We start from the raw sequence: 24,020 nt of genomic DNA on the forward strand, positions 1-24,020 counted from the left end.
TGGAGGAATAGGCAGGTGAGGGTGGCAGGAGTCATTGCAGGCCTCACCTGGTTCTCCACATTAAACATGTTCTTGTGCCTCTGGGAGAGTTTGGAACATACTCTCTTATATAGTCCGAATGTAGCCTACATTTACATTGGTGAGAGAGTGAGGAGGGAAGAGGTGCTCTAGAAAGGTAGTTCTTAGGGAACCCACCAGAAATAGGCAATAGTATGACATCATGAGATAGACAGTTTAGGTAGTTCCTGGACAAATAGTCCCTGGTCATAATTAGTTGGTAAGCCCTTAGGAATGTGACACAGTCACATGGGAATGTGTCACGAGAGCAGCCAAAGGCTATGGAAGCAGGAAAGGCAGTGCTTCCTTGTCACTATCCTCTATGTGTAGGGTGTGAAGTCCTTAAAGTTGGGCCATAGAGACCAGATGTGGCAAATGGGTAAACACTGTTAATAATGGAAGATAAACCTGGTTCTTTAGAAGAAGGAAAAGTCATAATACTTGCTTGATGTCAAAGTATGTAAAGTTGAATTTACTAGTGCCAATACATTTTTTTTCTTGTGGATTTGAAGCAATTTTTGGAAAAGGAGGAAATTTGAACTTATGACTCTAGAGACCCTAGGGGCCAGAAAGGAGGTCAGGTTTAGCTGTTAAAACTGCCTTTCTTATAGTAGGGGACTGAGTTTTGCATTTGGCCAGCTAGGCTTCTTGCCTTCTCATCTACTGGGGAAGTCCAGCTTGCCTATGTAGTTGGTCTTGGCCAGCTTGTGGAAGCACACATAGACTTTGATTAATTGTTCTGCCTTTGGGCAAGAGTATTTTTTAAGAGTTTCCCTAAGATATTCTAATGTTGGGCCAGTGTTGATAACTATATCCCTAGTTGAAGCCTCTCCATGTTACATGTGACAAAACAGTCTGAAAAATAGGAGGCCTATGCCCATGGCAATACAGAATGGCTACAGCTGAGCTGAGCTGAGTCTCTATCCAGGGGCTCTTTCTACTCTCCTCTGATAGCTGGAGGTAAAGGTTGCCCTGACAACTCAATTGGGCAGCTTTTAAACTTAGCCATTAGGCTTAGATGAGATATGTACCACTCTTAACCCAAGTTCTGAAGGAAGGAGCAGGGTTCAGAGTAACTAACTGGACCCAAAGGAGGTAAGCATCTCTCTTTAGAGCACGAATTCACTGTCTGGGCATGTGCAGACCAGTGGTGGTGGTGGGGGATAGAACAGGATGGGAAGTGAGTAATGCTGTGGGTATTACTCAGTTACTGGGAACATTACAGTTAGTTTGTGAGTAAGAGCCCAAGGACCTGGTGATGGCATTCCTCAGGTCTATATGAAGTGCTGGGCTGGGATCCTGCCCTATATTCAAGCAAGGTGCTTGGGAAGTGAAGACTGCTTGTTCACTGCTTCCTGCTTCAGCTGAATGGCCTTTACAATTGACTAGACCCCAGCCCCTGCTGCTCTTACACTTTTAAGAGTGCACCAAGCTCTCCCACAAGCTCTGGCACCATATCATGGTGTGGTCGTTGATTATTTTTCCACTGTTTTATATGTGGCATCCCAGTTAGAAAATAAGCTCCTTGTATGGTAGGAAAGAGGACTTTGTTCCAAACTCTCCCAGAGGCACAAGAACATGTTTAATGTGGAGAACTGGGCAGCACCAGGAGGACATCTTGGTTTTTTTCTACCACTAGCTTACAAAGGAAAATTTCATTTGGGGAGAAAGGCGACTGGGAGTTTTAGGGTACATATAGCACACACTGCATTCTGAGGGACCCAATGATTACATGTTTTCACTAGTAGATGGGGAACCCCTTGAAGTAAGGGCTTGTCATAATCTCTGTTTGTCATAATCTCTGTACTCTCAGTGCTCAGTACCTTGCCCCACAGTTTGCAGGTGCTTAGTAGCTGCTGAATTGGTTTGAAGGCATTTCTTCTCCTGTATCCTCCCTTGAGTCAGACCAGATGCCCTAGAAGTCATCTACCTCCCGGGGGAGGAATCTGGGAGCTAATGGGGAAGAAAGGGCTACTTCTGAGCATTGACCATCCACGGCACACCTTGTATCCAGAAGCCCATAGTTCTTAGGTAGTGGTTGACTTTTAGGGTATGCATGCTTTCACATGTACATGATTTTCTTATTTTTGTTCTCTACAAGAGAGGCAAGTATGAGGAGCAGGGGTACGGTGTGGAAAGCTAGAAGGTAGGCACTCCTGAGTGTTTTCTTTCTTACCACTTAACTTGTGAGAGAAGTGCTAACTGGACCCTGAGGATCCTAGATGTAGTTCAGAGGAGAGAAAGGCTTGTGTGTAGTGTTGACTATTAATGGAGGTCTTTAACCTTGGAGGTTTGTGATTGGCATTAGTTTCATTCTTAGCAATAACAACCACTGAGTTTGGCTTCTCTAACTTAATTTCCTTTTATTCTCCAAACTTTTTCTAAGGGGATGGGGGGAAACAAACAACTTATGTCCACCCCTTTGTTTCCTGAACACTTGATAGGCCAGTTAGGATAGTTCACTTTTTACTTCTTAATGTATGCCTCTTGCTCTTCAAGGCCAGAGGTTGGAGCCAGAGCCCTAAGGGCCAGGCTCAGTATGGCTCAGCCCCTGGCCTGGGGCCTGCTATTGAGGGGGATCAGCTTGGCACAGGGCCTTTCTGGTATGTGAAGGAGCCTTTGTGGAAGATGGCTAGTGGTCTAAGTTTATTACTTACTTCACTGCCCCTCCCCAATGGCTTTACTTAAGTAGGAAGAAGCTACTGTGTATTATTATCTGGGCTAGTTATCTGGCTAACTTTCAGATAAGACCCTTGCTGCCCATTTTCTATGGAAAGTAGAATGTGAAGAGACCTATTAATCTGGGTTTGTGGCCCTGCAGGTAGTGAGTGGAGTTACTAGCCTGCCAATAGTTAGTCTAGTCTAGCAATTGGCAGATTTGCTTGCTTAGACCTGTTTTTGTATATATTGTAAGAATAAGTTTCACATTTTTTATTAATTCATTAAAAAAATTTTTATTGTTGTTCAGGAACATTTATCTCCATTTTCCTCCTACCACACCCTCCTGCCCCATCCCTCTTTGCCTCCCACCCTCGATCCTACCCCTTTTGGCTTTGTCCATGTGTCCTTTATACATGTTCCTTGACAACCCTTCCCCCTTCTCCCGATTATCCCCTCCCTCCTCCCCCCTGGTTACTGTCAGTTTGTTCTTTATTTCAATGTCTCTGGTTATATTTTGCTTGCTTGTTTGTTTTGTTGATTAAGTTCTACTTATAGGTGAGATCATATGGTATTTTAAAAACAGGCTTAATTCACTCTATTTTTCTTGTATAAAATTATGTAGTGGCCACAGCTGGAGCCTGGGTCATCTGCACAGAAACTCTGGTGTGGGTTTTTACAACATGGTTAGTGAATTCCTGACAGGGAGACTTGTTGAACACAGTCTCTTCCCAGAGGTCAGGTGTGAGATAGTTGTAGGTCTTAAGAGATATCATCAAAGGTGGCTTGGAGGAAGTTGCCCAGGGTGGCAGTGTAGCCCCTGGCCAATTTGTAGCAGTCTTTGATACTGGCCATCAGCAGCGGCTTCTTGGGCACAGGGGCTGAGAAGATGCCAGTGCCCCTGGGGCCTGGGATGAGGTGCACCAGCACAAAACCATAGTACCCGGTTGCCTTGCAAGGGTCTTACTGATCTTGTTCACATGATAGTCTTGTTGCATAGGGACAATAGAGAGCTTGGCCAGAGATGGCTGCGTGGATGGCAGTAGCTACTTCCTTTGGAGCACTTAAAACCCAGATGGACATGTCCATTGTAGTCCCCTGATGATGACAAATGCCTTGAACTGGGACCTCTGGCCAGCATGGGTTTATACCAGCATAATTTTCAGTGTCCCCAGGAAAAAAGTCGATGATCTCAGATTCCTTGATGGGCTGGGAAGAAGAGATAGATTTCCCCCAGAGACTTGATAGTCATGTCCTTGACCAGGAGGCCCAGTTTGGTGATGATGATCCACTCCTCGTGGTCTGCATTGCCTCCGTGAATTCTGCATCCTTGGCCTGGCCCAAACTTCATCCCAGATGCTGCTGCTGAATCCTCCATGGAAGGAACAGCAGCCTCCAATTTCAGGGCCTATCAGGCCTCTGGGTCCTCCTGCAGCATCAATGTCATCCACCATTTGGTGTTTTTCTTGGAGAAGTCATATTTTAAAAAGCATCGTTTGCAAAGAAAAAAGAGGAATATGCAACAGAGATCATATGTGGCACATGGAAACAGTTCAACCCCGGGTAGCCTTTACATTCCCAATGTATTGTACACCAATTTCTTACAAACTCACGATTCCTTTATAGTCACCTCTTTTCTGAGCCAGACACGTTAGGCCTTTGAATCCTGATTTATGATTGCGCTGCTTGTCACCATCCCCCTCCATGTTGGTCACTAAGTAACCAAACCACTCTGTCTTCTTCTCAAGTCTATGACTTGGAGTCATAGTCACCAGGGGGGAGAGGGTTAAAATTAGAATTGTATCCTTTTTGGAGTGGAAAGAACCTCATAGATGATGCTTTCCTCTAGCTCACACCTCCTATGTAAGATTTAGTTTTACATCCCAGATGGCCCAAAATCTGATAAGTGTGCAGCTGCTGTTGATAGTAATTAGGGAGATTTGAAAACAAAAATACAACCATCCAAAGCTGTATTCACCAGGGGATTCCAGAGTTGGGCCTAGCTGTCCCTGTTCCTTCCCCCACGCTTCATCTCTAGCTTTGCTGAGCCTCCTAAAATCAAACCTGGCTTTTTGAGAAGGTGCCTTCTTTGTGTTCTTGTGAGACCGTGCCTGAACAGAAGGAATCCTGGGTATTTTTAGAGGTAGATACTGAGACTTTTTGGAGTTTTTGGGTGGGGGGTGATACTACAGTGTAGATCTATGATAAGCTTACCCAGACAGGGAGGCATTCCCAGCTCAATCTGTAGTCCTTACACTCAGTGTTGGCGGGGTGGGGGGGGGGAGCGGGGGGGCAAACTGTGTTAGCAGTTATGTATTTATGTGGGTACATGCCTTTTTGGGCACCCATGCCCATTCATGCCAAGTCTTTGGGAATACTGGAGTAGAGAGAGTGTGGTGCCAAGGCTGAGTCACTCTCCTGGAAAGGTCAGGGATTAGGAGGAGTTGCACGAGATCTGCCCTGGAATACATTCTTTTCTCCTTTTTGCAATGCCTACCCTCCCCCAAACATACCTAAATTCTAGATTGACATCCAACTCCAGGCTACTAGGCCTGGGAGACTCCACCACTGAGCAGGGATAACCAGAGCACAAGGGGATAAACAGCACTCACCAGGGGTGTCCCTCCTCTCCCCTTCCTAATGTACACAAAGCCCTGTACCTCTCTCTAACACCAACAGTGTAGAAGACTTGATGAATATGCACAAATATTTCTGACCCTAAGGACTGAAGTATATTTGTGGCTAGTCAGTGAGTGTGGTTAGCTTAAAAGTTTTTAAGGTGACAATTAATGGTGAGTATGCCAAGTAGAGTTGCCTTAGCTTTTCCTGTGACTATTTTGGTTGGAGCCTAGTCAGCATTGATCAAGATGACTTGAGACAAAGGAGGATAGTAGCCATCAGATAAATGAAGTAGGCCAGTTAGGTAGAATCATTTTGAAACATTATTTATAGCATTATTTATAGCTTCATGACCTTGGGTGAGGCATTTAACTTTTCTGAACCTTAGTTTTCCATCTTTAAAATGGGAATAATAATGATACCTACTTCCTCAGGATTTATGAGAGAGTAACAAGCTGTTGATTGTGAAAGTACACCTAGAAGGGTGCCCGACATATTGAAGGTGCTTGATAAATGCCCCATTTCTCTTAGTTTCTTTCATCATGTTTTTTCCTCTGTAAATATTTGAGATCAAAGAATTTTAGGACCCTAGTTAGGCTTTGCCTCTAATTTGTAAGTGTGCTCCCTATACTACAATATCTCTGTATGATTGTTTTAATAGATGAGGAAACTGATATTTGAAACAGTGATTGATGCCAATGTCGGGCCTAGTTTGTGGCAAACCCCAGTGTGCCTTTCGCTGCAGTTAGTTGGGGACCAACAGTCTGAGAATCTGTGTGGGTGTGTCTCTTGCTTTGTGAACAGGAACTGCAGCTCTAGGGAGCCTTGAAAGTCCCAGGATGAGGGAATGGGAAAAAGTAGAAGAGGTATATGAGACCCAGGTTAGACAGGGTGGTTATTGGGTACGAAGAATAGAGGATGTGCAGAGGAAAAAATGATTAGAGGAACCTTTACTCAAGAGGGCAAAATAGTTTGTGAAATTAGTGGGTCCACGCCTCTTTGCAGAAGCCAGGCAGCACTGGCTGAGACCCACCCCAAGCCCTTGCTGTGTTGGTAGCTTTCACTTCCTCTTTGTGTGTGTGTGTGGTGGGGTGTGGGTGCAGGGGGCTATTAGTCGGGTTACCCTTCCACGTCTATCTGTAGCATAGATAGGCTTTCCATATGGACTAGAAGTAGGTTGTGGTAGACTCCCTCGAGGTCTGGAGAGTGGTTCCCCCAAGGTTTGTGGATGCTAGGGTAGGGAATGCTCATTAAGTTAAGCTGGTGCCTTGGTAGGGCTGTGCAAAACAGCCAGCTTCCTACCTATATTTTGTACATTAGACTACCTTGTCTGGCTTCGTCTTCAGGGGTATCTATCTCTTGTCTGTGACACACCTTTTCCTCATATCTGCTGAGGTAGTACCTCATGCTGTGGTGGCAGAAAGGTCTCAAAAATTTATTCTCTTCTGATAGACTCTGGGAAAAGGCTCAGGGAGCTGGCAAAGGACGCCTTCATTCTTAAGTTTGTACCTTTGGGAAGGTTTTCAAATACAGTATATTTCCCTGTGGCATTTGGAGAGCATACGTTTTTTTTCTTGCCTCTGTCTTTGTACATGTTATTTCTCTCCTCTCATGAACATGAACATCATGTTAATGATGTCTCATGAACATCATGTCCTGCGACAATCTTATTTATCCTTCAGGACAGTTCTTCCTCTAGAAACCTTCTGCCTTCCCACCTTTTCCTTTTTGGTCTGGATCCCCTTTTATGTTTCCACAGTTCCCTCTGATTACCTTTATTACAGCCCTTGCTGTATGGAATGGTTAATTCCTCATTCATTTGCCTGCTTGTTTGCTGCTTGTAAACAAAAATATTTTCACACGCTCACTCACATGCTTTTACACATGCACATCTATAAGCAATCATCTCAAGGCCTGCTCTGTACTGTGTGTCTGATAACTTGGCGGTATATGAACCAGCATGTGTGTATATTTATATGTGACTGTGTCAGGGATGTGGGTGCTTTCTAAAACACCTGAGGTAGGTAAGAGGTGGCCCTGTTTGCTTTTCTAGGTCTTCCTAGAATTGTTGGTAAAGTTGTAGGGCTTGCTTTGGATTATGGAGCAATGTCTATTGCCTGGACCATTAGGGAGGCTGCTGAGTAATTTCTGTAGAGATTTGGTATGCCTCTTTCCTGCTGCTATCTGATAGATGTGTGTGTGTGGGGGCTGGTGAGTGGTTTTGTGCATACTCACCTCAGAATTAGGAGGTGTGAAGATTGTGTTTATGTGGTAGGGGTGCTAAAAACCCTGGTATTGTTGGCTGGATAAACAATTTTTGCCAGTCTCAGTAAATCGGTAGCTGAGTTTGTGGCTGGAAGGCCAAGATGTGGCTTCATCAACAACTCAAAAAATACAAATCCATTTTTTTAGAGAAGTTATAGTAATCTAGGTAGGGACCAAACCTAATAAGCTGGGCGTCGTGTCCCTGTTCTCTTACTGCCCCACACCAGGACTTTTCCAAAATAATCATAGATCCACAGGAGTTCAAGGGCATTATTTGGGCTCTCTATACCTCTGTTTCTAGGAAGGTGACCATGATAAAAATGAAGACTGAGCTAGTACCTATAAAACAGAGATTCTTAGGGCAGGTGTAAGGCTACTCTTCAGCATTCAGCACATCTGCTGAGGCAGGTGCTGAGAGTCGGTATTTCATTAAAGCCTATGTAATGAACCTTGTTCCTTGATGGGGCAAAAGTTAGACTGCGCTGCAAGATTAGGTATGGGGAAGCATCAGGCTCAGTGGGACTAGGGTCATTCTATTTCGGGGGTGGTTAGCCAAGGCCCTCTCTACAAGCCTAGCCAAATATCATGCTGCATTGAACGTCTGCACTTAGGCAATGCTGTGGAATGACATCTGCCTTCTGACTTCTCACACTGGATAACTGAGGAGGCCCTCCCTGAAAATTCAGATTAATGTTCAGCCACATTTTTGCTGCTTAACGTTTGGGAAGGGAAGACAAGGGGAGGGGCAGGGAGTCAGTCAGAGAGGAGTAACGGGAAATTGAACAATGTGTGGGTTCAGGCTGTGGTACCACCTCACCATCCCTTCCTCTGAGTTTGTTGGGGGAGCTGTTCATATAGGTCTAAAATAATTTTCTTTTTCCAAGTAGCCAAAACCACTGTAGGCCTGTCAAAATTCTGCAAATCATGCTGCTTTAGCAGAAATGCTGATATTGGCATCTAAAAACCATGTGTAGTGCGACTTGTGATGTTTGGGAGCCTTTTTTTGTTTTGTTTTCTTATCCTCACCTGAGGATATATTTTTATTGATTTTAGAGAGCCAATAAGGGAGGGAGGGGGGGAAGGAGGGAGGGGGAGAGAGAGAGAGAAAGAGAGAGAAAGAGAGAGAGAGAGAAATGTGAGAAACAGGCCTGCAGTATGTGCCCTAACCAGGGATTGAACCCTCCACCTAGGTATGTGCCCTGACTAGGTATCGAATTTACAACCTTTTGGTACACAGAATGACACTACAACCAATTGAGCCACCCTGCCAGGGCTGGGAACCTTTTTTAAAAATAAATGTATTGTATTTTTGCATCTCCTCCTTCATTAATCAAGGAAGCGCATCGGCATGTTGTCTTCTAGTTTTCAAATGTAGAAGTTGCCAATTTGTGTTTTTCCAGAAAATTCATTTTTCCGGAAGTATTTTGGACCATCACCCTCTGTCTCAATGCACGGATCCTCTGATTGTGGAAAGTGCTGTCAGTGTTAACTGGTCACTGTCCTGCCCTTGTCTGTGAAACTGGGAGATTTACTGCAGATTATTCAGCCTAATCAGGCAGAGAACACCAACCCCCTCCCCAGTCAACCTAAGCCTCCTTTAGGGAGGGGAAGTGTGGTAAATGACAATATCTTTCCCCAGGCAGTCACGTGTTCTCTGAGAACAGGATGTGGGGAGGGCTGGGCCCCAGTCACAGGGTATGGGGGCGGGTGCGGGAAAGTGGGCTGATGGTGTGGCCATGTGAGTTGGTGCTTGTCTCCTTGGCTCTGAGAGACATGAAGAGCCCCTGTATTTTCTAGTGTTCACTCATGTGTACACCCACCCACCCGCAGCATGTCTGTGTTCTCACCCTAAGAAAGAACTGTAAATACTTGTGAATGAGGCCTAGCTCTTCGGGCTGCAGAAACTCAGTGCAAGGAGTGGGTGTGCCCAGGTTGCCCACTGTACCAGCCTATGCCTTGTGACTTCTGAAGCCATAGGCAGTTTTGGCTAGGTTTTCTCCTGGGAGCTGGGACCCGGTAGAGAATGAGGCTGCGTTGTTACTTTCCCAGGGCCCTAGTCATTCCCCTCCCCCCAGATGGCTTCTTAGCACACTGAGGTGATTTGCATGTTCAGTTTCCTTTTAGGCCCCATCCTCTTCTCCTCCCTGCCCCCACTACTTCTGCTCGGGACCTTTGGAGATGTTCTGCCTGGGGTGGGGAAAAGAGGATGTAGCTAGCTTCCTGTGCAAGGGAGGGTGTGGCGCCCGCCTTCCTGCCTGTCTGCCCACCCGCCCAGATGCCATTTACCCAGTACTTGAGGAACTGCCTAAAGAGTTCAGTTCAGTCACTAGAGGCTGAGAGGCTCTCTGGGGTTTAGGGACTTTGCTTTTCTTGGTCTCTCTTTACAGTTCTCTACCATGGGGATTACTAGGATCCCTTTAGAAGCTGACTGGTCCAACCACCTCAGATTACAGATGAGGAACCGGAGGTCTGGAGAGTCCTTTAAGCCCTATAAGGAATCAGTGGCAGAATTAAGATGAGTAGAATTCTGGAAAGTTAGACCTGGATCTTACCCCTTCCACCAAGCTGCTAGTCCAGTGATTTGCGAACTGGATTTGGCTGAGCATGTGGGTAGCTGCAGTCTGCCTTCAACCAGAACAATTCTACTTTTATATTAAATATTTTCCATATTATGAAGTACCATGCAATTTTCGGTTCAGGAGAGTGAAAAGGCAGGAAGGTTCTGGAAAATCGCAAAATTTAGAGCCACTGAGCAAGACAGTACACCTGGGGGCACTCTGACATAGGTTACTGGGACCAGACTCAGAATAAATTTCTTGATTCCTTGCTCCCACCTAATGGTGTGGCATCTTCCACTACAGGAAAGACTACCTCTACCCTGAGCCACCTTGATCTCCTGTCCCAAGGAGAGCTCTTCTTGTAGCACCCTGAAACAGAGCTAGAAGTCAGAGGCCACTAGATTTCTTGAATAAGATAAATAATAGCTAAACCTTTGGAAGGACCCTCTTGTAACCTTAATAAGGGAAACTTGAAATGGTGACAGTGTACTGGTAGCTGGGGAGACCTGGGTTCTAGTCTTGTCTCCTTCACACTTGAACAATTTGATGTTTACCTCATTACGCCTCTATTTGTCCCTTCTATAAAATGGTGCTTCTCTGCATTGCCTTTCATACAGAGTTGAATTTGGTGAGACAATGCATGTGTACAAATGTCTTTTAAACTGTAGAGAACAGTGCACATGAGGCTAGGATTATTATTCTATAAGGGTAAGGCAGAGTCCATGGAGGCATTTGGGTTGGAGAATGAGGTTGCAAGAGAAAGGAATGAAAATTTATCAAACATTTAATATACATGCTAGTTCCAAGTTACATCCTTTACTATAATTAAAGCTAAGGTTGTCCTCACATTTACTTACTCCTATTTTACTTGTAGGGAAACTAATGCTTCAAGAGAGCTAGGACATGGAGTGTCCCAGGGTTTCCCTCCAGAGCCTTAAATCTCTATCAGATATTTGTGAAGAGGCCTTAAGAATGTGCTGTGGTTTCCACTGGGGCTTTCCAAACCATTCCCTGCCCCTCCAGGCTCTCTTGTCTGGTGAGGATGTTGCCTTCATGTTTCAATTCAGGGCTCTTTAGCCCCAGCTTTCCTTGGTGGTACACCAGGCATACCAGGTGCCCTTGTTTTGCCTGTAATTGATGGAGGAGCCCTTTGGGTCAGCCACTTTTTCCTGAGAAGAGGGGCTTCCTACTCCCATGGAGAGCTGATACAGAGAGCCAGGGATTTGTTGCTGATTGGACAGACGTGGCTTTTGGCCAGGGCCATGCAGTTGCTTTCATTTATTGAGACTCAGTTTTCTCATTTGTAAAATGGGCTTAAGGATGCTTACTGCACATGTGTTTCATGTACTGGTAAATATTTAACAACAAACTCTCTGGTGAAAACATGATTTATGCTGTTTACTGATTGATTCCTGTGATGTAAATACCCTCATGACAGCCGATTTCAAGCTACCAATACATCTTTGAAGGAGGAGTTGCAGAGAATGGTGCACTGGAACCAGTGTGAGTATCGGTATACAAATGCAGGGCCCTCTCACCATGTCTCTTCTCTTCCCTAAATTCCTAGAATATCCAGGAAAGGGAGAGTGTCATTTAAAGTCTTCTCCCTCTGCTGCTTGCAGAGTCCACTCTGGTGGGTCCTAATCTTGAGGTCCTTGTAATGAGGATCTCTGGGCCAGAAAGCCTTTCAGAAGACCAGACCTCTGGTCCTACCCCTTATCTCATCTCAACAGCATCTGTGCCAGGTGATATTTCTTTAAACTTCCCACAGGATAAGAATCATTTGCAGCAAAACTACTAGTTCCTGAGCTCCTCCTCTGGAAACCCTGTTTCAGTATCTTTGGAGTGGGGTTTAGGAATCCAGGTTTTTAAACTAATGCCCCAAATGATTGTTAAGTTTGGAAAACACTGCATTAGCACTGTATAACATTCTGCCAGGTTTGCATCATTATGCCCATTTTATAGGTGGGAAGGTCAAGAGATCATGGCTTGTTATTGGTGAAGCTGGACCTTGCACTAAGGTTTTCAGAACACAAAGTTTTCTCCTACAACAGACACATTGCTTTAGTGCACAGTAATATCTGTGGTGGTGGGAGTGATGATACTAGGTGGGGAGCAACAAGGATAATCCTTGCCCTACTTTACAAATAGGGAGACCAGTTGCAGAGGAGTTTGGGGAAAGTAGCAGAACTGATTGCATTCCTGATCTTCTGTGGAGGTTGACTGTATTCAACTTTGGACAGCTATTTCTCCAGGCCCAGCAACCCAGATGTCTCCTCAGTTGTTCTCTACTTTCTGTGTTTCCCTTCCCAGAAGTATCCCTTTAGCCATGTGAATACCAGCCCATGAGTGGCTGGTTGGTTCAGGGAGTTGTATTCTGTTCCAGATGTTCACATATCTATCTGGGACTTAGATTTATCTGAAGCTCTCAACTTCTGATGCCTGAGCTCTGCTTCTCATATAATAAATCAGAATCTCTGTGGGTGAGGCCAGGGGATCTGTAGTTTAAATATTTTCCCAGGTGAATATGATGAGTCAGTTTGCAGACCCAGTCTGTGATTTTTTTGGATACCAGCTGAAGGAGTTTGGAGGTCCTGGTAGGTTGTGTTGAGGGGGTGGGGACTTGTGTATATTGCTACGACATGATTGGAGAAAATGGCAAGGCAGGGCCCAGAATAAGTAAAGAAGATTAGGCACATTTGAAAAAGGACAAGGTAGCATAGGTGCTCTGTTGCATTCTGCCTCCCCTTACAGCTCTGCTTCTTGAGGGAAATCCCCTTCCCTCTCAAGAGAGAACACATTTAAAATACTGCAAGTATATATATGTGTGTCTATTTGATGTGCATCATTTCACATGGTCTAATCAACTAGAATTCCAATCAAATTTTAGAGTTTGTCCTCAAAGTGAGAGTCCTTTATGCTAGAAGGACTCTCTGGAGGTCTTCTTGGGCAGCCCTTAGTCTCCTCTGTGGCTGAACAGGTTTTTGTTTTAAATCATTCCTGAGAAGTAGAATATTTGTAATAATAAGGCTGAAAAAGGAGGGGTTAGTAATCATCACATTCTACTGATGGGCCAAGTACCTTCATGTCTATTATTTGAACTTAAATTTCCCAATAACCCTGTTGTAAGGTTGATATTATTAGACACTTTTTATAGATTAGGAAACTGAGCTTCAGAAAGAGGAAGGTCAAAGAGACTCCAAAGACTCTTTCTACTATACCATGCTTTGCTCCTCAAAGAGCAAACATCAGTATTTCTGGGATGAGAGCTTCAATTTTGTGGGTTCCTCAGATACTGAGTTTGGCTGTTGGCTAACCTGCAAGATTGGCAGGAAGCTGGCCTTAGCCTAGCTCTGGGGTTGAAAACAGATCTTCTTGACTTGGTGTGGAAGCCTTCCTCTACCCCGGCATACTTTACTGATCATGGCTTCAGAGATTTTAACACCCAGGAGCACAGCACAGGGCAGAAGTCCCACAAACAGTGGATGGAACCTAAACTGAGGCTCGAATCAACTCCAGTGTGCTTCAGAGCTGTGATGCTGGAGGTTGCTGGAATGTGTTACTGACCAGAGAGAATAGAGCCCTCTTCTGGTGCTCTAGGCGGAACAGGCATCTTCAGGCAAGCTATAAATGTTCTGTTTCCAGTCTACAAGTACCTCCTGTGAAACTTGCAGGCAGGAAGCTGGCTGGGTCAACCAGGAAATTGATTTGAGAGACTGAGACCCAGCTGGGTGTGGCCCCTGAGAGGTTTAACTCGTTTGGGAGACTTACTTTAATGATGATTCTTTCCTTTTATTTTAGCAGTTTCAAATTTTTATGGGAATTGAAGAATATGTTGTTCTTAGCTACCTGGGTGTAAATCTGTTCCCCAGATCCCCTGCCTCTTTCCTTGCTGCGCTCCCCTCTCCTCCCACCTCCATTCCTGCCTTCCCTAACCTCCAGCTTGGGTCTTAGCTATGTCTGCTACCAGGGACCTTCCCAATCAGTTGCTACCTAAGTTTTGGTAAAAAAAAGCTGTCCTATAAACAAAAGATCTTTGAGTTTCTATTTTGTAAAAGGGTTAGTCTCCCTACAATAGATGGTGATGAATGTCTCAGAGCCTGAAAGTTGGGCCTGCTCTTTATTGAGAGTTAGATTTCCAAGCATTGTTAGCTTGGAGTTTTTCATGGAAGCAAGCTGAACCAGCTTTCTTCACGTTGTCAAAAGACTATGGAAGATGCTCTGGAAACAGATCAACAGTAGTTATCCTGAAGAGTCTACTGTTTTCTTAAGTTTGAGGGTGATTCTATTAAGTAGGCTTATTAAATAGGACAATCGATCAAGAGCCAAGTTTTTCATTTCTGTTCTCATACTGCCTAGCAGCTGTGTGACCTTAAGATAGAGCTTATCCTTCTCTGGACCTTAGTTTCCTCTGCAGTATATTGCAGAGTTTGAATCATGATCTGTGAAGCTCCTTTAAGATCTGACAGTTTGGGATTCTGGACTCTTTATTCTCTTGGAGAATAGGGATGAGAAATTCAGAAGGGTATTATTATTCTGGAGGAGCCAGATGAGAGTCTAGGATGAGTGGATTGAAACCTTGAAAAAGTGTAAAAAGAAGCAATGACTTGCTAAGGAGGTGGTGGGGCAGCCCCCATGCCTAGGATGGAAAGATGAGCTGGGGTGGGAAGTAGGGGAGTGGATGTTGTTTGTTCCTGGGGTATGGTTTGGCCGAGTTGATTTTGAAAGTAAGTCCTGGAGTTAGACACAAATGGTGAGGAGCTGGTTTCCTTCCTAACCTTCATGTGTGGGGAAGAGGGGGATCTTACCTGGGCCTGAGATTGAGCAAAAGTCTGCAATTAAGGCTGGGTTACTGGGGAAGCTACAGCTTGCTGAAGTAATCTCACTGTTTCTGACCTTTTCAGCTTTGGCTTCTGCTGTGAGCTCTTTTCCCATAGTGACAACATAGTTATGTTATCACTGCTAAGAGGGGGTAGTTTGGGGGTTATGTTTGGGATTACTCCCTTAAATATGTGCTAACAGGAGGAGTAACAGTGTCCAACTGCCATTGTTTGACAGTTGAAATGGTTCTCGGAGAGTTTTTAGAGGGCAGAACTAAGCTAAAGCAAGTGAAAGGGGACCCTTGTCTCCCATACCCTTTGCAGCAGTTGGAGTGGTTGAAGGTATTGCTGACCCATTAAGGTATGGGTGTATGTTGGGTTGGGTGTGGTTCTCTTTTCTAGAAACTACTGAGAAAAGGCACAGGCCTAGGAAGGGTTAACCCCAGGCAGGTCTTGCTAGTTGTAACGGTTTGGAAATTGGTAGGAAGAGGTCAGGACAGGTAACTGTTGTTTCAGGTACCACTTCCAAGTCAAAAGGAAGAGGCTGAGTTGCTGAGAATTGTGAGTCAGTGGAGGAGGAGGAGAGGGAGGGGAAGAGAATGTCTCCTAGGCTAGAGATTCAAAGCAACCCTTGTTTTCCTCCTTATGGAAAACAGCTGCTTGAGGCAGTGCTGTCATCCCAAGAGGCAAGACAGACCAGGCCCTGCCCTGCTCTCACCCCAGTTCTGGTAGCAGGAAATGGTGGGTGCTGCAGCCTAAATAATTGGAATAGGCAGTTTGGATAACACTGTGGTGACTACTCTGTCCAGTGAAGAGACTGGAGTTTTGGGATTGCCCTGGTATGGCTTGTCCTACCTCTATTCTCTCTCCCCCACTTTCCTTTGTTTTCTCCATACCAGTAGCTGCACTGAAAGCCCAGAGCGGGTGGGCCCTAATGGAGTTTGGGGAGGTGGCAGATGGGGGGAGGTGAGGTCATTTAGCTCAGACTCAACCAACTGACTCATAAGCTCTGCTCTTCCCAAGCAGTACTTCCCAGATGTGCCCGGGCTTCCTGTGTCAAAGTGTTTGGGCCTTGGCCAAATTAGTTGCCAAGGTGGTGTCTAAAGACAGCAGTGAAATCAGCATGGCCAGAGAGGTGGGTGGAGTCATGAAAAGAGCTCCAGGAATGTCCAGAAAACCCATATTCACTACTTGCTGGTTGAGTAAATGTGACTTCAGTGATGTTAAGTGAGACAGTGGGTGATGGGGCTCGGCACATAGTTGGTATTCAGTAAGTGTTAATTTCCATTCTTATGTCAACTGCCTGTATGTACTTCAGTTTCCTCACCCATGAAGTGGCACCAGTAATGCCAATTCTCTCTGGCTTACCGGTCTGTGCTTCAGGCAAGTTACTTGTGAGTATTCAGCTCTCTCTGCTTTCTTCTCTGTCTCACCCAAACTCCTTTCCAGAAAAGAGCCATCGTGATGTTCAGGAGCAACACATTATTCAGAGGGAACTCATTGCCTTATATTCTCACTGTGGCCTGGCTATTGCTCACCTGGGTGTTCCTAGCTCTAGGCAAAGAGAGGGTCCACTATTTGAAGCTGTCCAGGCCCGTGGACCAAAGTACCCCAGCTGCTGAGGTCAAGGAAAAGGTAGCATCTGGCCTGGGTTTTTAAAAAAGATTTTATTTATTTTTACAGAGGAGGGAAGGGAGAGAGAAAAAGAGGGAGAGAAACATTGATGTAAGAGAGAAACATTGATGGGTTGCCTCTAGCACACTTCCAACCAGGGACCTGGCCCACACATCCCAGCTTGTACCCCAAGCAGGAATCAAGCCAGCAACCTTTTGGTTTGTGGGACAATGCTCAACCTGCTTAGCCACACCAGCCAGGGCCCTTGTTATTTTTGTTTCTTAGACCAGCCAACTGGGGACACAGAAGAGAGATCCCAGTTTGTTGAGAACTTTGGATGGCAGATCACTGTGATAGACTTGTTAGTCCAGTGAAGGGCTTGGTGTGGGAAGCGTCTTTGTTCAATTGTTTAGTAAATAACACTGGATTTATTGTTCTTGGGCTGGGGGTAGGATGGCTAAGTGTGTTTGGGAGGGTGACACCCCCCATGACCACACCCAGACTTTATTTTTTGTTCCTTAAACCCTTAATGTTCTCCAGAGACAGTCTGTACACCAACTCTGTCTGTGCCTAAGTCTTCTGGGACAGGCTTAGGCAGGAATTAAGTTTTGTGATGGGAACCATCTTGAAATGCTGCCCCACCCAGTCTAGCTCCTCCACTCTTAAGATGCTGAGGGGCTGCTTAAAACTTCTGACTTCAGAGGCTTTCTTTTCAGGCTTTTGCCCTCCAAACTAGATTATCCTCTTTTCCTTAAGATTGCAGAGGCTGGGTCCAAAAGGTTAGTAAGTACCTACTAGGGCAGGGGTGTCAAACTCATTTTCACCAGGGGCCACATCAGCTTCGTGGTTGCCTTCAAAGGGCCGAATGTGATTTCAACTCCTTAACTGCTAAGGAATAGTTACATTTATACAGTCCTAAGATTACATCAGCCCTTTGAAGGCAACCTCAAGGCTGATGTGACCTCTGGTGAAAATGAGTTTGACACCCTTCCAGTAGGGTGAGAATCTAGTGGGCCCTGTGTGGCTTGCAGCTCATTTTACACACTTGGGTCCCAGATTACTCTAAGGGAGACCAAGCGATCTTCTTTGATCAAGACTTCTGCTCTATCTATCACCTTTAGGTTTCAGTTATGTTATTATCCTATTCCTCGTTACCTCCAATACACAGAAAACAAGGAGCACGGATGCATGACCCTGACCTTGTGACTCACATTTTCTTCTGAGTTAAGTGGTGGCAAGAATAGAAGTCCCTTTGTGTTTGCTTTTCTTTCTACTTTTTTATTTTTAAAGATTTTATTTACTTATTTTTAGAGAGGGGAAGGCAGAGAGAAAGGTAAACATCAATGTGTGGTTGCCTGTCGAGCACCCCCTACTGGGGACCTGGCCTGCAACCCAGGCATGTGTCCTAGACTGGGAATTGAACTGGCAACTCTTTGGTTCACAGGCTGGCACTCAATCCACTGGCCCTCTTTCTATTTTTTTTTTTTTAACGTAAGATTACTTGTCTCCACAGTGAAATTCAAGAAACCTCACGCTGCTCTCCTTGGAGAAGCAGCCACAGTGGAATGGCAGAAACCCTAAGCAGGGATTCTGGGGAAGTAGGTTCCAGTTTGGTTTCAGGTGGACATCTTCAGAATTACTTCTCTGCTGAGAACTTTAGAAGAGCCCTTGTTCTGAGGGAGGACATGTGGACAACACTAGACTCTCTGACATGTTTATTCCTAACCGAGGCTGGGTGCTTTTCTATTAATTGATTTATTTAAGACGCATTTCTTTTTTTTATTATTTATTTATTTTTCAATTACAATTGACTTTCAGTATTATATTAGTTTCAGGTTTACTGCATAGTGGTTAGACATTAATGTAACTTACAGGTAAACTCCCCAGTAAGTCTAGTACCCACCTGGCACCATACACACAATTATTACAATATAGTTATTACAGTATTATTGGCTTTATTCCTTGTGTTGTACTTTACATCCCTGTGACTGTTTTGTAACTGTCAATTTGTACTTCTTAATCCATTTTCTGTAACAAATATTTGAATTCAGTATTTGGGCCTGTGGGCTAAGCCCCAAAGATGCTAAATTGATATAATCTGTGATTGACATCCCTTGAAAAATCTTCCTAATAGTGTGAATTAAAGGGAACTCTTAGGCTGTGGAATGTGGCCCTGGAATCCCATCCCTTTCCACAGTTTCCTCCCTGGGTGCTTTCTTCCAAAAAGCCCTGTTTACATTCTGCCCCACCCTGCTCAGGACCTCCAAGCTGGCTGTCCACTGCTGACAGGATTAAGGCCAAGCTTTCTAGCATAGTCTTCAATGCCCTCCGCTTACTCAGCATCTTGCCCACTCTTCACTCTGCTGGCCTCATTCACCCTGGAGTAGGCCTGTATGCTTGCTTCATTGCTGTCCCTTGTGGGCCATCATACATCTCTCTACCTAGGATATTTGAGTGCTCTTACCCCTATTCCCACAGACTCCCTTTTTCAAAATCCAGCTTATCCTTAGAGACCAGTGCAAATACCACTGAACTGTGTTCCTGTTTTATTTTCACAGAAGGCTTTTTCTGTTCTACCATGACTTCTCAGGATGTCTCTCTTATTTTAAAAAATTTATGTATTTATTTATTTTTAGAAAGAGCGGAAGGCGGCAGGGAGAGGGGAGGAAAGATCGATGTGTGAGAGAAATTGGTTACCCTTTGCATGACGTGGCCTGCAACGCAGGCGTGTGCTCCAGTAGGGAATCGAACCAGTGACCTTCCGGTGTGTAGGGCCGCACTCAATCCACTGAACCACACCAGCCAGGGCAGGATGTCTCTCCTTTATATAATTTTCTGTTACTCAGTAAGTGCCTTGTGGTCAGGGATTGGTCCTACAACTCTATTCTAACCATAATTCCTTACACACAGTGTTCCATTAATATTCGGTGAACTGAAATTTATAGGAAGCTCCTTAACCTGGACTCCTTGGACCTCCATGGGATCCATAGATTTAATTAGAAGTGTGAAGCATACAATTCGATGGAGGAAAATTACATACTGGTTTTCACTAACCTCTTACTGAATTTTAACCCCTTTTCCAATTATGAATATAGTTTAAAAAAGGGAAGTAGTAATGGCAATATCTGTGACTTTGTCACCAATGGAAGTCAAAGGTACTTTTATATCACAATTTAGTTAATATAGATGTCTCAGAATATTATTTATGCTCAACACAAAGTTGAAATTATGGTGGTAATAACTAATAAGGCCCAGTGTTAGGTAATTATTTGAAATGATAATAAGGAAGTACATATTAAATTTTGATAACTATTTCAATATAATTGGCTTCTTTTTATCTACTTTGTTTCATGCATTTATAAACATTCTGAGGAGGGGTCCATAGATTTCACCAGACTTCCCAGAAAGGTCCATGGCACAAGATGTAAAATGTTACCACTTTTGAATCTGTGTGCTAATATCTGTCTCTTATATCCCCTTGTTTAATACTATTTATTTAGTCAACATCTTGTGTGTATCCACTGAGTCTTGGGTGTTGGAGTGGTAACTCTAAGTAAGACAGAAACCTTAAGGTAAGAATGAAGTCCAAGGTACTAAAAGACCCACTGTCCCTTTTCCACTTTTTACTATTCCCTCAGTCACTGGTGTTTTGAAGTCTCTCCTGACCCAGCTCAAGGGTGGGTGATTTGAGGCTAGATGTTGTGGCCAAATTCCAGTCCACTGGGCCTCATTCTCTCTACTTTATGAGGCCCTATTCTATGGAGGTCATTGGACTAGCAGAAAGCCAATCCACGGTGAGAGTGAAGAAGTAGATATCTGTTTAAATCCAGTAACACCAAGTCTAGGTAGCTAATCTTGCCCATTGCCTCCCACTGGGGTACTTGCCTTACTTGTTCCTGCCTTCAGGGCCTTTCCTGTCCCATTGTCAATCCTAAAATAGATTTCCTCCCTGGCTCCCTGGCCAGATTTATTTACAAAGTTGTTCCCCAGGCCTGGTCCTCATCGGAATTGTTTAGCTAGCAAAATGGCTGTCTGGCCTCCTCTTTCCCGCTAACTGACCCCTGTGCTCAGGAAAGGCCTAGAGGTGTCAAAGACTGATAAGGCTTAATGTTTTACCCATTCCATGGGGATTTTCATATTTGACAATTCTATTCTTAGTCTCCCCCCCCCCAGTAGTATAAGTACTATATGAACATCCTAGAAAAGTGTAAAACACAGTCATAAGATCACCACCCCAAAACTAAGCCTAACACACTTGGGTGTGATTCTAATCTTCTCCCTATGCATAGTTTTTACAAAATTGAGCTCATATGATCTTGTTGCTTACTCTTCCTCACTTAATATTACTGAGGTATTTTTCCTGGGCATGAAATATTTTGTATCATCATATAACAAGTCATGTTGTGTCTGTACCATATAGATTATTTAAGTAAAATGTCCATCAATTTAAAAACTTTGATTTCTTTTTTTTTAAAAGACTGTTTATTTTTAGTGAGAAGGTAAGGGAGGGAGAAAGAGAGGGAGAGAAACATCTATATGAGAGAGAAACATTGATTGGTTGCTTCTTATATGCGCCCCAGCTGGGGACCAAAGCAGCAAGCCAGCCATGTGCCCTGACTGGGAGTCAAACCAGCGACCTTTTGTTTTGTGGAACAACATTGAACCCATTGAACCATACAGGTCAGGGATGATTTCTTTTCTTTTTTTTTTTTTTTTTTTTGTATTATTATTATTTTTTATTGTTATTCAATTACAGTTGTATGCCTTTTCTCCCCATCCCTCCACCCCACCCCAGGTGAACCCACCTCCCTCCCCCCCTCCACCCTCCCCTTGGTTTTGTCCGTGTGTCCTTTATAGTAGTTCCTGTAATCCCCTCTACCCACTGTCCCCGCTCCCACCCCCCACCCCCACCCTGGCTATTGTTAGATTGTTCTTAACTTCAATGTCTCTGGTTATATTTTGTTTGCTTTTTTCTTCTATTGCTTATGTTCCAGTTAAAGGTGAGATCATATGGTATTTGTCCCTCACTTCCTGGCTTATTTCACTTAGCATAATGCTCTCCAGTTTCATCCATGCTGTTGCAAAGGGTATAAGCTCCTTCTTTCTCTCTGCTGCGTAGAATTCCATTGTGTAAATATACCATAGTTTTTGGATCCACTCGTTTGAATGGAAGACATTTTACACTTTGATGTAAGAGGTGTTTACCATATTGGTTTAAATTTGAGGTTTGGAGTTAGATGTAAATTCACATCATGTCTTCTCCACTTACTAGTGATGTGACTTTAGACAGATATCGACTTCTTCACCCTCACTGTAGAGATGATACTCTCTACTTCACAGGGTGAGTATTGATATTAAACTGGGTGGTGCATACTGAGAAGTAAGACTCCATACATGAAAGCTACTGCTTATTGTTGCTATTACTACTGTTACCACCTGGAAACTACCAAGTTTTCAGCCAAAGGAACAAATCTATACAGAAGAAATTTCAGCTATAATTGACTTGGGCTAGGGGATCTATTCATAAAGGTAGAGGACACTTTTGTTAGTGCCTATGAAATCCTGTGTGTGGCTACCTGCTTTTTAAAAAACAAATCTGGGCCTCTCTTTGTTCTTTTTTCCTCTGCTGGCTTGAGTTTGGTAGCACCTCAGTGATACACAACCTACTTCTGCTGAAGCTTCTTTCCTCTCTAGTGCCTAAGGAGGCCAATGAAGCATAAATACAAGAAACATTAATAACGCAAGTTAGTATACAGAACTGTAAACATCAGTACCAAAATGGTCCTTGGATATCACCTAGTTCAGGGAACGAATAAGACTCATCCAGGGTTGTAGATAGTGCCAGTTATAGTACTAGGCTTGGAACCCAGTATTCTTTATCCTGTCCTTAAGTTGGCTCTCCAAAGACCAGTGCTGCAGATAATCCAGGCTGTAAATCAGAGGTGGAGACAGAACACTGTGGGCTTGGGACTGGCTGGAGTAGGTGGGGAAGGCTTCCTGGAAGAAGTATAGTCAACACTTTCTTCCTCTTGATAGTAAGCTGATTTCCATTCATTTTGTTTGCCCCTTGGTAAGCATTGCTCTGTTGCTGTGTTTTTTATCTTCACTAGTAAGCTGGTTGGAAGCAGAGGCTGGATTATTGTTTGTTCACTCCAATATTCTCCTTTTCATGCCACCAATATCTAAGTTGCTCAGGTTCTTAGTATCCTAGTTCTATCTAATGTGGTTGAGCAGAGACACTTGTCCCAGACTCTGCTGAGCACAGACCAGACAACTAACTTGCTTCCTTTGATCTCATTCTAGATCAATGTGCGCGTGACCACCATGGACGCAGAGCTGGAGTTTGCCATCCAGCCCAACACCACCGGCAAGCAGTTGTTTGACCAGGTAAGGGACAAAGTCATTGCCCCTTAGCCTCTTCCACTTTTCCCAATGCCTACTTCCTGGGAAATTCTTTTCCTACTTGCTTCTCTAAAATAGGTCTTAATAACAAAGAAGGCAAAGTTTAACTTTGGCATCCTGTACCTTGGATGGTTCTGATTAATTCTATCCTTGGTCATGAACATGGCAGAAAAGAGAAGCAAGTCAGGTATGATTCTGTGCTAGATGCTCTAAACAAGGGAGGGGTTGGGGGGCTGGGTGGAAAAGGTGAAAGGATGAAGAAGTAGAAGTTGGCCCTGGCTGGTGTGGCTGAGTGGATTGACTGCTGGCCTAGAAACCAAAGGCTCGCTGGTCTGATTCCCAGTCAGGGCACATGCCTGAGTTGCAGGCCAGGTCCCTGGTAGGGGATGCGTGAGAGGCAGCCACACATTGTTGTTTCTTTCCCTCTCTCCCTCCCTTCCCCTTTCTCTAAAAATAAATAAGTAAAATCTTTTAAAACAGTAGAAATTAGTAGTCACAAAATAGTCATGGGGATATAAAGTACAGCATAGGAATATAGTTAGTAGTATTGTAATAACTATGTGTGATGCCAGGTGGGTACTTAAAATATCAGGGGAGCATTTTGTAAGGTATATGATTGTATAACCACTATGTTGTGTACCTGGAACTAATACAGAATAATATTGAATGTAAACTGTAATTTAAAAGTAAAATAAAAAAATAGAAACGTTAGCTCACCAAGCCTTCCTCTGAACTCTGAAAGACGTAAGCAATCTCTTCTCCATTTCAATGATAAGGCTCAGAAATTAAATAACTTAATTCATGTAGCTGGTATTTGGCTGGGACTTAAACTCCATGTTCTTGTCACTGTACCTCATGGCCTTTGTCACATTTATGTTGTTGTTTTCTAGTACACAGAAACTGACTTAATGTCCCTGAGGTTGTATACTTTATGTACATTTCCCTCAAAGGAATATTAGGATTTAGGACACCCATGAGGATGATGAATGCAATAGGAGGGTGTTTTATCTCCTGTAGTCATGCCATG

General features: G+C 44.1%; 1 protein-coding gene across 1 annotated transcript in view; it reads left to right on the top strand.

The window, feature by feature from the left end:
- The window catches only part of MSN (moesin), a 69,348-nt gene that overhangs the window by 18,790 nt on the left and 26,538 nt on the right, over positions 1-24,020 (top strand). Inside the window, exon 2 of the mRNA XM_024555322.4 lies at positions 22,895-22,978. Within this exon, the coding sequence (XP_024411090.1) occupies positions 22,895-22,978 (84 nt within the window). The remainder of the gene's footprint in view (positions 1-22,894; positions 22,979-24,020) is intronic.

This window comes from Desmodus rotundus, chromosome X (assembly GCF_022682495.2).
Source record: "Desmodus rotundus isolate HL8 chromosome X, HLdesRot8A.1, whole genome shotgun sequence".
NCBI classification, from domain to species: Eukaryota; Metazoa; Chordata; class Mammalia; order Chiroptera; family Phyllostomidae; genus Desmodus; species Desmodus rotundus.